Source organism: Sebastes fasciatus, unplaced genomic scaffold (assembly GCF_043250625.1).
Source record: "Sebastes fasciatus isolate fSebFas1 unplaced genomic scaffold, fSebFas1.pri Scaffold_32, whole genome shotgun sequence".
Taxonomy (NCBI): Eukaryota; Metazoa; Chordata; class Actinopteri; order Perciformes; family Sebastidae; genus Sebastes; species Sebastes fasciatus.
Genome location: NW_027428189.1, coordinates 35,001 through 47,557, shown reverse-complemented (window position 1 = coordinate 47,557; position 12,557 = coordinate 35,001). Strand labels below are relative to the sequence as shown.

The window sequence follows — 12,557 nt, the reverse complement described above, 5'->3', positions numbered from 1 at the left end:
GTCTCTCTCCCTACCTGTCTCTCTCTCTACCTGTCTGTCTCTCTACCTGTCTCTATCTACCTGTCTGTCTCTCTACCTGTCTCTCTCTCTCTACCTGTCTCTCTCTCTCTACCTGTCTGTCTCTCTCTACCTGTCTGTCTCTCTACCTGTCTCTCTCTCTCTACCTGTCTCTCTCCCTACCTGTCTCTCTCTCTACCTGTCTGTCTCTCTACCTGTCTCTCTCTCTACCTGTCTCTCTCTCTCTACCTGTCTGTCTCTCTCTACCTGTCTGTCTCTCTACCTGTCTCTCTCTCTACCTGTCTCTCTCCCTACCTGTCTCTCTCTCTACCTGTCTGTCTCTCTACCTGTCTCTATCTACCTGTCTGTCTCTCTACCTGTCTCTCTCTCTCTACCTGTCTCTCTCTCTCTACCTGTCTGTCTCTCTCTACCTGTCTGTCTCTCTACCTGTCTCTCTCTCTACCTGTCTGTCTCTCTACCTGTCTGTCTCTCTCTACCTGTCTGTCTCTCTACCTGTCTCTCTCTCTCTACCTGTCTCTCTCTCTCTACCTGTCTGTCTCTCTCTACCTGTCTGTCTCTCTACCTGTCTCTCTCTCTACCTGTCTCTCTCTCTCTACCTGTCTGTCTCTCTACCTGTCTGTCTCTCTCTACCTGTCTGTCTCTCTACCTGTCTCTCTCTCTACCTGTCTCTCTCTCTACCTGTCTCTCTCTCTCTACCTGTCTGTCTCTCTCTACCTGTCTGTCTCTCTACCTGTCTCTCTGTCTCTACCTGTCTGTCTCTCTACAGAGCAGTCGTCTGGCCTGTGACAGCAGTGTTTCAGCGAGTGATGCAGAGCAGCTTCGTTGTCTGTGTTCCAGGGATCCTCTCTATGAGCTCTCAGAGCAGGAGAAGGACTTCCTCTGGAGGCACAGGTGAGGCTCAGGTGAGGGGCGGGGCTTCCTCTGGAGGCACAAGTGAGGCTCAGGTGAGGGGCGGGGCTTCCTCTGGAGGCACAGGTGAGGCTCAGATGAGGGGCGGGGCTTCCTCTGGAGGCTCAGATGAGGGGCGGGGCTTCCTCTGGAGGCACAGGTGAGGGGCGGGGCTTTGGCTCTACCTTTCTCTTTCTCTAATTGTCTCTGACTTTGGATCTTCTTTTGTCCCAACCTGTACCCGTCCTACCTGTGTCTCTGCTTTTCTATACCTGTCTTTACCTGTGTCTATCTTTGTCTCTGACTCTTTTATTGTTTTTCTCTACCTGTCTGTTTCTCTGTCTACCTGTCTGTCTCTCTGTCTACCTGTCTGTCTCTCTGTCTACCTGTCTGTCTCTCTGTCTGCAGGCATTACTGTGTAAAGATCCCAGAGTCTCTTCCTAAGCTGCTTCTTTCCGTCAAATGGAACTCCAGAGACGAAGTGTCCCAGGTACAGACCACATCCTCTCAGTCCACCTGGTTCAGTCCACCTGGTTCAGTCCACCTGGTTCAGTCCACCTGGTTCAGTCCACCTGGTTCAGTCCACCTGATGTCTTTATGGAGTTCACTTCATCTCCTCAGTTACCGGTCTGTCTCCCCCTCCTCCTCCCTCTCCTCCTCCTCCCTCCTCCCTCCTCCTCCCTCCTACTCCTCCTCCTCCCTTCTCTCCTCCTCCTCCTCCCTCTCCTCCTCCCTCTCCTCCTCCTCCCTCTCCTCCTCCTCCTCCCTCTCCTCCTCCTCCCTCTCCTCCTCCTCCTTCTCTCCTCCTCCTCCTCCTCCTTCTCTCCTCCTCCTCCTCCTCTCCTCCTCCCTCTCCTCCTCCTCCCTCTCCTCCTCCTCCTCCCTCTACTCCTCCTCCCTCTCCTCCTCCTCCTCTCCTCCTCCCTCTCCTCCTCCTCCCTCTCCTCCTCCTCCCTCTCCTCCTCCTCCTCCCTCTACTCCTCCTCCTCCTTCTCTCCTCCTCCTCCTCCTCTCCTCCTCCCTCTACTCCTCCTCCTCCTCCTCCTCCCTCTCCTCCTCCTCCTTCTCTCCTCCTCCTCCTCCTCTCCTCCTCCCTCTCCTCCTCCCTCTCCTCCTCCTCCCTCTCCTCCTCCTCCCTCTCCTCCTCCTCCTCCCTCTACTCCTCCTCCTCCTTCTCTCCTCCTCCTCCTCCTCTCCTCCTCCCTCTACTCCTCCTCCTCCTCCTCCTCCCTCTCCTCCTCCTCCTCCCTCTACTCCTCCCTCTCCTCTCCTCCTCTCCTCCTCTCCTCCTCCTCCTCCCTCTCCTCCTCCTCCTCCCTCTCCTCCCTCCTCCTCTCCTCCTCCTCCTCCTCCTCCTCCTCCTGCTCCTCTTCCTCAGATGTACTGCCTGTTGAAGGAGTGGCCTCTGATGGAGCCTGAATCAGCTCTGGAGTTATTGGACTGTAACTTTCCTGACCCGATGGTGAGAGAGTTCGCTCTGCGATGCCTCGTTCAGGGTCTGACTGACGACAAGCTGTCCCAGTACCTGCTGCAGCTCGTACAGGTGAGTTCGCTCTGCGTTGCCTCGTTCAGGGTCTGACTGACGACAAGCTGTCCCAGTACCTGCTGCAGCTCGTACAGGTGAGTTCGCTCTGCGTTGCCTCGTTCAGGGTCTGACTGACGACAAGCTGTCTCAGTACCTGCTGCAGCTCGTACAGGTGAGTTCACTCTGCGATGCCTCGTTCAGGGTCTGACTGACGACAAGCTGTCCCAGTACCTGCTGCAGCTCGTACAGGTGAGTTCACTTCCTGTTTCACCTCCTGGTGCAATAGACGGCATGCTAGCGATTAGCATGAGATAATTGATAGGCTAACGGTAATCTAAAGACGGTAAAGGGTAATGTTACGGTAACGTCGGCCGAGCCCAGCAGGTCACGTGGTGTTCTTTATGTTCTGTAACTGTTAACCCCGTTAACACGGATTCACCAGACTGGGATGTGATGAAGGCTCCACCGGAAAGAGAGGGAAGGCTGCTCTGGTGGTTGTCCTCATCATCGTGGTTGTCATCGTGGTCGTTAACGTGGTTGTCATCATCATGGTCGTGGTCATCATCATCGTCGTGGTCGTTGTGGTCTTCCTCATCGTCGTGGTCGTCGTCATGGTCATCATCATCGTCGTGGTCGTTGTTGTCTTCCTCATCGTCATGGTCGTCGTGGTCGTCATCGTCGTTGTGGTGGTGGTCGTCGTCATCGTCGTGGTCGTCGTGGTCGTCATCATCGTCGTTGTCATCGTGGTCGTCGTGGTCAGCGTTGCGTCGTCGTCGTCGTCGTGGTTCACTGGTTACCGACAAGGAGCCGACCGTAGACTTTACTGCCTGACCTCGCTGATGCTGTTTTCACCGTCTAGAGAAAACTTCAGAGAAAACTTGTGTTTTAGTTCTTCTTTAAATGTTCACTGTTGATCATTCTATTATTCTATTATTCTATTCTATTATTCTATTATATTATTATATTATTATATTATTATATTATTATATTCTGTTAATTATTATATTATTATATTCTGTTAATTATTATATTATTATATTCTGTTAATTATTATATTATTATATTCTGTTAATTATTACATTATTATATTCTGTTAATTATTATATTATTATATTCTGTTGATTATTATATTATTATATTCTGTTAATTATTATACTATTATATTATTATATTCTGTTAATTATTACATTATTATATTCTGTTAATTATTACATTATTATATTCTGTTAATTATTACATTATTATATTCTGTTAATTATTATATTATTATTTTCTGTTAATTATTATATTATATTCTGTTAATTATTTTATTATATTATTATATTCTGGTAATTATTATATTATTATATTCTGTTGATTATTATATTATTATATTCTGTTAATTATTATATTATTATATACTGTTGATTATTATATTATTATATTCTGGTAATTATTATATTATTATATACTGTTGATTATTATATTATTATATTTTGTTAATTATTATATTATTATATTCTGTTAATTATTATATTATTATTTTCTGTTAATTATTATATTATATTCTGTTAATTATTTTATTATATTATTATATTCTGGTAATTATTATATTATTATATTCTGTTGATTATTATATTATTATATTCTGTTAATTATTATATTATTATATACTGTTAATTATTATATTATTATATTCTGGTAATTATTATATTATTATTATATTATATTATGTTGATTATTATATTATTATATACTGTTAATTATTATATTATTATATACTGTTAATTATTATATTATTATATTCTGTTGATTATTATATTATTATATTCTGTTAATTATTATATTATTATTTTCTGTTAATTATTATATTCTGTTGATTATTCATTAATCAGTGTTTATTCAGTCTAAATCTGATCTCTGAAGGTAACTTGTGTGTCTGCAGGTGTTAAAGTACGAGATGTACCTGGACAATCCTCTGGCTCGTTTCCTCATCAAGAAAGCTCTGACCAATCAGAGGATAGGACACTTCTTCTTCTGGCATCTGAAGTGAGGAAGACGTAGAGTCGATCTTCTTCATGTCCTCCCTGAGGACTCGTTACTGGATCACTGATCTCTTTAATGTCCAACAGGTCAGAGATGCACAACAAGACGGTGTCCCGCCGCTTCGGTCTGCTGCTGGAAGCTTTCTGCAGAGCCTGTGGGATGTACCTGAAACACCTGAACCGACAGGTGAGGACGGGAGAGGAGTCTATCTGAGCTCTGATTGGTCCGTCTCTTCTGTCTCAGGTCTCTGTAGCTGCGTCTCAATTCTGTGTGTGTGTGTGTGTGTGTGTGTGTGTGTGTGTGTGTGTGTGCGCGTGTGTGCGTGTGCGCGTGTGTGCGTGTGTGTATAGGTGGAGGCGATGGATAAACTGGTGAATCTCACCGACACCCTGAAACAAGAGAAGAAGGACGAAACACAGAAAGTAAGAAAACACTGAAGCTGTGCTCTGATCTGATTGATACTGATGTGTAGTGATTGGTTGGTACTGATGTGTTGTGATTGGTTGATACTGATGTGTTGTGATTGGTTGATACTGATGTGTAGTGATTGGTTGATACTGATGTGTTGTGATTGGTTGATACTGATGTGTTGTGATTGGTTGATACTGATGTGTTGTGATTGGTTGGTACTGATGTGTAGTGATTGGTTGATACTGATGTGTTGTGATTGGTTGATACTGATGTGTTGTGATTGGTTGATACTGATGTGTTGTGATTGGTTGATACTGATGTGTTGTGATTGGTTGATACTGATGTGTTGTGATTGGTTGATACTGATGTGTTGTGATTGGTTGGTACTGATGTGTAGTGATTGGTTGATACTGATGTGTTGTGATTGGTTGATACTGATGTGTTGTGATTGGTTGGTACTGATGTGTAGTGATTGGTTGATACTGATGTGTTGTGATTGGTTGATACTGATGTGTTGTGATTGGTTGATACTGATGTGTTGTGATTGGTTGATACTGATGTGTTGTGATTGGTTGGTACTGATGTGTTGTGATTGGTTGGTACTGATGTGTTGTGATTGGTTGGTACTGATGTGTAGTGATTGGTTGGTACTGATGTGTAGTGATTGGTTGGTACTGATGTGTTGTGATTGGTTGGTACTGATGTGTTGTGATTGGTTGATACTGATGTGTAGTGATTGGTTGGTACTGATGTGTTGTGATTGGTTGGTACTGATGTGTTGTGATTGGTTGGTACTGATGTGTTGTGATTGGTTGATACTGATGTGTAGTGATTGGTTGGTACTGATGTGTAGTGATTGGTTGATACTGATGTGTTGTGATTGGTTGATACTGATGTGTTGTGATTGGTTGATACTGATGTGTTGTGATTGGTTGGTACTGATGTGTAGTGATTGGTTGATACTGATGTGTAGTGATTGGTTGATACTGATGTGTTGTGATTGGTTGGTACTGATGTGTAGTGATTGGTTGTTACTGATGTGTTGTGATTGGTTGATACTGATGTGTAGTGATTGGTTGGTACTGATGTGTTGTGATTGGTTGGTACTGATGTGTTGTGATTGGTTGATACTGATGTGTTGTGATTGGTTGGTACTGATGTGTAGTGATTGGTTGATACTGATGTGTTGTGATTGGTTGGTACTGATGTGTAGTGATTGGTTGATACTGATGTGTAGTGATTGGTTGGTACTGATGTGTAGTGATTGGTTGATACTGATGTGTTGTGATTGGTTGATACTGATGTGTTGTGATTGGTTGATACTGATGTGTTGTGATTGGTTGATACTGATGTGTTGTGATTGGTTGATACTGATGTGTAGTGATTGGTTGTTACTGATGTGTTGTGATTGGTTGGTACTGATGTGTAGTGATTGGTTGGTACTGATGTGTTGTATTTGGTTGGTACTGATGTGTTGTGATTGGTTGATACTGATGTGTAGTGATTGGTTGATACTGATGTGTAGTGATTGGTTGATACTGATGTGTAGTGATTGGTTGATACTGATGTGTTGTGATTGGTTGGTACTGATGTGTAGTGATTGGTTGGTACTGATGTGTTGTATTTGGTTGGTACTGATGTGTTGTGATTGGTTGATACTGATGTGTAGTGATTGGTTGTTACTGATGTGTTGTGATTGGTTGGTACTGATGTGTTGTGATTGGTTGATACTGATGTGTTGTGATTGGTTGGTACTGATGTGTTGTGATTGGTTGGTACTGATGTGTAGTGATTGGTTGTTACTGATGTGTTGTGATTGGTTGGTACTGATGTGTAGTGATTGGTTGTTACTGATGTGTTGTGATTGGTTGGTACTGATGTGTAGTGATTGGTTGATACTGATGTGTAGTGATTGGTTGATACTGATGTGTTGTGATTGGTTGGTACTGATGTGTAGTGATTGGTTGGTACTGATGTGTTGTATTTGGTTGGTACTGATGTGTTGTGATTGGTTGATACTGATGTGTAGTGATTGGTTGATACTGATGTGTAGTGATTGGTTGATACTGATGTGTAGTGATTGGTTGATACTGATGTGTTGTGATTGGTTGGTACTGATGTGTAGTGATTGGTTGGTACTGATGTGTTGTATTTGGTTGGTACTGATGTGTTGTGATTGGTTGATACTGATGTGTAGTGATTGGTTGTTACTGATGTGTTGTGATTGGTTGATACTGATGTGTTGTGATTGGTTGGTACTGATGTGTTGTGATTGGTTGATACTGATGTGTTGTGATTGGTTGGTACTGATGTGTTGTGATTGGTTGGTACTGATGTGTAGTGATTGGTTGTTACTGATGTGTTGTGATTGGTTGGTACTGATGTGTAGTGATTGGTTGTTACTGATGTGTTGTGATTGGTTGGTACTGATGTGTTGTGATTGGTTGGTACTGATGTGTTGTGATTGGTTGGTACTGATGTGTTGTGATTGGTTGATACTGATGTGTAGTGATTGGTTGGTACTGATGTGTTGTGATTGGTTGGTACTGATGTGTTGTGATTGGTTGATACTGATGTGTAGTGATTGGTTGATACTGATGTGTTGTGATTGGTTGATACTGATGTGTTGTGATTGGTTGATACTGATGTGTAGTGATTGGTTGATACTGATGTGTTGTGATTGGTTGATACTGATGTGTTGTGATTGGTTGATACTGATGTGTAGTGATTGGTTGATACTGATGTGTTGTGATTGGTTGGTACTGATGTGTTGTGATTGGTTGGTACTGATGTGTTGTGATTGGTTGGTACTGATGTGTTGTGATTGGTTGTTACTGATGTGTTGTGATTGGTTGATACTGATGTGTAGTGATTGGTTGGTACTGATGTGTTGTGATTGGTTGGTACTGATGTGTTGTGATTGGTTGTTACTGATGTGTTGTGATTGGTTGGTACTGATGTGTTGTGATTGGTTGGTACTGATGTGTTGTGATTGGTTGGTACTGATGTGTTGTGATTGGTTGGTACTGATGTGTTGTGATTGGTTGGTACTGATGTGTAGTGATTGGTTGATACTGATGTGTTGTGATTGGTTGATACTGATGTGTTGTGATTGGTTGATACTGATGTGTAGTGATTGGTTGATACTGATGTGTTGTGATTGGTTGGTACTGATGTGTTGTGATTGGTTGATACTGATGTGTTGTGATTGGTTGATACTGATGTGTAGTGATTGGTTGATACTGATGTGTTGTGATTGGTTGGTACTGATGTGTTGTGATTGGTTGATACTGATGTGTTGCTGTGTTGTGATTGGTTGTCAGACTCAGATGAAGTTCCTGGTTGAACACATGTCCCGTCCAGATTACATGGAGGCTCTTCAGGGATTCGTCTCGCCTCTGAATCCTGTTCACCAGCTGGGGAACCTCAGGTAGCACTTCAACTGACTAACTAACTAATGAATTAGTTAATTAATTAACTACTGCACTTCACTCAACTCTCTGAATCCTGTTCACCAGCCGGGGGACCTCAAGTAACACTTCAACTGACTAACTAACTAATTAACTAAATAACTACTGCACTTCACTCAACTCTCCGACCCTGTTCATCAGCTGGGGAACCTCAGGTAACACTTCAACTGGATAAAGTGAAGTAAAGTAAAGTGTGTGTCCTCAGCTGGAGGAGTGCAGGATCATGTGAATTAAAGTGAAGTGAAGTGTGTCCTCGGGCTGGAGGAGTGCCGGATCATGTGAAGTAAAGTAAAGTGAAGTGTGTCTCCAGGCTGGAGGAGTGCCGGATCATGTGAAGTAAAGTAAAGTGAAGTGTGTCTCCAGGCTGGAGGAGTGCCCGATCATGTAAAGTGAAGTGTGTCCTCAGGCTGGAGGAGTGCAGGCTCATGTGAAGTAAAGTAAAGTAAAGTGAAGTGTGTCCTCAGGCTGGAGGAGTGCAGGATCATGTGAAGTAAAGTGAAGTGAAGTGTGTCTCCAGGCTCGAGGAGTGAAGGATCATGTGAAGCGAAGTAAAGTACAGTAAAGTGAAGTGTGTTTCCAGGTTGGAGGAGTGCCGGATCATGTGAAGTAAAGTAAAGTGAAGTGTGTCTCCAGGCTGGAGGAGTGCCGGATCATGTGAAGTAAAGTAAAGTGAAGTGTGTCTCCAGGCTGGAGGAGTGCCCGATCATGTAAAGTGAAGTGTGTCCTCAGGCTGGAGGAGTGCAGGCTCATGTGAAGTAAAGTAAAGTAAAGTGAAGTGTGTCCTCAGGCTGGAGGAGTGCAGGATCATGTGAAGTAAAGTGAAGTGAAGTGTGTCTCCAGGCTCGAGGAGTGAAGGATCATGTGAAGCGAAGTAAAGTACAGTAAAGTGAAGTGTGTTTCCAGGTTGGAGGAGTGCCAGATCATGGGAAGTGAAGTAAAGTAAAGTAAAGTGAAGCGTGTGTCCTCAGGTTTGAGGAGTGCCATATCTTGGGAAGTGAAGTAAAGTAAAGTAAAGTAAAGTAAAGTAAAGTGAAGCGTGTGTCCTCAGGCTGAAGGAGTGCCGGATCATGTGAAGTAAAATAAAGTGAAGTAAAGTAAAGTGAAGCGTGTGTCCTCAGGCTGGAGGAGTGCCGGATCATGTGAAGTAAAACGAAGTGATGTAAAGTAAAGAAAAGTAAAGTGAAGCGTTTGTCCTCAGGCTGGAGGAGTGCCGGATCATGTGAAGTAAAGTGAAGTAAAGTAAAGTGAAGCGTGTGTCCTCAGGCTGGAGGAGTGCCGGATCATGTGAAGTAAAGTGAAGTAAAGTAAAGTGAAGCGTGTGTCCTCAGGCTGGAGGAGTGCCGCATAATGTGAAGTAAAATAAAGTGAAGTAAAGTAAAGTAAAGTGAAGCGTGTGTCCTCAGGCTGGAGGAGTGCCGGATCATGTGAAGTAAAATAAAGTAAAGTAAAGTGAAGCGTGTGTCCTCAGGCTGGAGGAGTGCCGGATCATGTGAAGTAAAATAAAGTAAATTAAAATGAAGCGTGTGTCCTCAGGCTGGAGGAGTGCCGGATCATGTGAAGTAAAATAAAGTAAAGTAAAGTGAAGCGTGTGTCCTCATGCTGGAGGAGTGCCGGATCATGTGAAGTAAAATAAAGTAAAGTAAAGTGAAGCGTGTGTCCTCAGGCTGGAGGAGTGCCGGATCATGTGAAGTAAAGTAAAGTAAAGTAAAGTGAAGCGTGTGTCCTCAGGCTGGAGGAGTGCCGGATCATGTGAAGTGAAGTAAAGTAAAGTGAAGCGTGTGTCCTCATGCTGGAGGAGTGCCAGATCATGGGAAGTGAAGTAAAGTAAAGTAAAGTAAAGCGTGTGTCCTCAGGCTGGAGGAGTGCCGGATCTTGTGAAGTAAAATAAAGTGAAGTGAAGTAAAGTAACGTGAAGCGTGTGTCCTCAGGTTGGAGGAGTGCCAGATCATGGGAAGTGAAGTAAAGTAAAGTAAAGTAAAGTGAAGCGTGTGTCCTCAGGCTGGAAGAGTGCCGGATCTTGTGAAGTAAAATAAAGTGAAGTGAAGTAAAGTAAAGTAAAGTGAAGCGTGTGTCCTCAGGCTGGAGGAGTGCCGGATCTTGTGAAGTAAAATAAAGTGAAGTGAAGTAAAGTAAAGTAAAGTGAAGCGTGTGTCCTCAGGCTGGAGGAGTGCCGGATCTTGTGAAGTAAAATAAAGTGAAGTGAAGTGAAGTAAAGTAAAGTAAAGTGAAGCGTGTGTCCTCAGGCTGGAGGAGTGCCGGATCTTGTGAAGTAAAATAAAGTGAAGTGAAGTAAAGTAAGGTGAAGCGTGTGTCCTCAGGCTGGAGGAGTGCCGCATCATGTCGTCGGCGAAGCGCCCCCTGTGGTTGAACTGGGAGAACCCCGACATCATGTCCGAGCTACTCTTCACCAACAACGAGATCATCTTCAAGAACGGAGACGGTAGCTAGCTTGCTACAACAACACTTGTTTAAATGGAGAATGCTAACTGCTAAGAGGAGAACTGTGCTCAGGGATTGTGGGTAATGTAGTGTGTAAGCTGTGTGTGTGTTTTGCAGACCTGCGTCAGGACATGCTGACTCTGCAGATCATTAAGATCATGGAAAACATCTGGCAGAACCAGGGCCTGGACCTACGGTGAGAACCTGTGACATCATCAGTGACATCATCAGTGACAACATCAGTGACAACATCAGTGACATCATCAACCAGCGGGCTAACCGAGTGTGTGTGTGTGTGTGTGTGTGTGTGTGCGTGTGTGTGTGCGTGTGCGTCAGCATGCTGCCGTACGGCTGCCTGTCCATCGGTGACTGCGTCGGTCTGATCGAGGTGGTGAAGAACAGTTTCACCATCATGCAGATTCAGTGTAAAGGAGGTCTGAAGGGAGCGCTGCAGTTCAACTCCAACACCCTGCACCACTGGATCAAAGACAAGAACCGGGGAGACGGGTCAGTACCACAACCTGTCTGTCTGTCTTTCTTGCTACCTGTCTCTCTCACTGTCTGTCTCTCTACCTGTCTGTCTCTCAGGTATGACCGGGCCATCGACCTCTTCACCAGGTCGTGTGCAGGTTACTGCGTAGCGACGTTCATCCTGGGAATCGGAGACCGACACAACTCCAACATCATGGTGAAGGAGAACGGACAGGTGAGCTCCTCCTCCTCCTCCTCCTCCTCCTCTAACTCTTCCTCCTCTTTGTCTAACTCTTCCTCCTCGTCCTCCTCTTCCTCTAACTCCTCCTCTAACTCTTCCTCCTCTTTGTCTAACTCTTTCTCCTCTTCCTCCTCTTCCTCTAACTCTTCCTCCTCTTCCTCTAACTCCTCCGCTTCCTCCAGCTGTTCCACATCGACTTCGGTCACTTCCTGGATCACAAGAAGAAGAAGTTTGGCTACAAGAGGGAGCGCGTGCCCTTCGTCCTGACTCAGGACTTCCTCATCGTCATCAGTAAAGGAGTCCAGGAGTCCACCAAGACCAAGGAGTTTGAGAGGTATCACCTGCACCTCACCTGTCCAACGCTGGTCCTCTTGTCCTGTCTCACTCTCTGCCTGTCTCACCCTCCGTCGACCTGTCTGTGTGTCAGGTTCCAGGAGATGTGTTATAAAGCCTACCTGGCCATCCGACAGCACGCCAGCCTCTTCATCAACCTCTTCTCCCTCCTGCTGGGCTGCGGCATGCCCGAATTGCAGAGCTTCGACGACATCGCCTACCTGAGGAAGACCCTGGCTCTGGGTAAGACAGACATGTGGAGACAGACAGGTAGAGAGACAGACAGACAGGTAGAGAGACAGACAGACAGGTAGAGAGACAGACAGGTAGAGAGACAGACAGACAGGTAGAGAGACAGACAGGTAGAGAGACAGACAGGTAGAGAGACAGGTGGAGAGAGAACTGCAGAGCTTCGACGACATCGCCTACCTGAGGAAGACCCTGGCTCTGAGTAAGACAGACAGGTGGAGACAGACAGGTAGTAGGTAGCAGTGGTAGTAGTAGCAACAGCAGTAGTAGTAGTAGTAGTAGTAGCAACAGCAGTAGTAGCAGTAGTAATAGTAGTAGTAGTAGTAGTAGTAATAGTAGTAGTAGTAGTAGCAACAGTAGTAGTAGTAGTAGCAACAGTAGTAATAGTAGTAGTAATAGTAGTAGTAGTAGTAGTAGTAGTAGTAGTGGCAACAGTAGTAATAGTAGTAGTAGTAGTAGGTAGCAGTAGTAGTAATAGTAGTAGTAG

The 12,557-nt window shown here is 44.5% G+C and overlaps 1 protein-coding gene across 12 annotated transcripts in view; it reads left to right on the top strand.

The window, feature by feature from the left end:
* Positions 1 to 12,557, top strand: part of LOC141763719 (phosphatidylinositol 4,5-bisphosphate 3-kinase catalytic subunit alpha isoform-like) — a 35,341-nt gene that overhangs the window by 17,663 nt on the left and 5,121 nt on the right. For 4 of the 12 annotated variants that reach the window (XM_074628393.1, XM_074628397.1, XM_074628403.1 and 1 more), the window contains 13 exons: positions 785 to 909; positions 1,315 to 1,396; positions 2,285 to 2,449; positions 4,356 to 4,459; positions 4,543 to 4,642; positions 4,807 to 4,878; positions 8,191 to 8,297; positions 10,656 to 10,777; positions 10,894 to 10,972; positions 11,113 to 11,482; positions 11,671 to 11,822; positions 11,916 to 12,091; positions 12,200 to 12,272. In XM_074628393.1, the coding sequence (XP_074484494.1) occupies positions 785 to 909; positions 1,315 to 1,396; positions 2,285 to 2,449; positions 4,356 to 4,459; positions 4,543 to 4,642; positions 4,807 to 4,878; positions 8,191 to 8,297; positions 10,656 to 10,777; positions 10,894 to 10,972; positions 11,113 to 11,482; positions 11,671 to 11,822; positions 11,916 to 12,091; positions 12,200 to 12,272 (1,727 nt within the window). The other 8 variants (XM_074628402.1, XM_074628401.1, XM_074628392.1 and 5 more) reach the window with 7 other exon arrangements.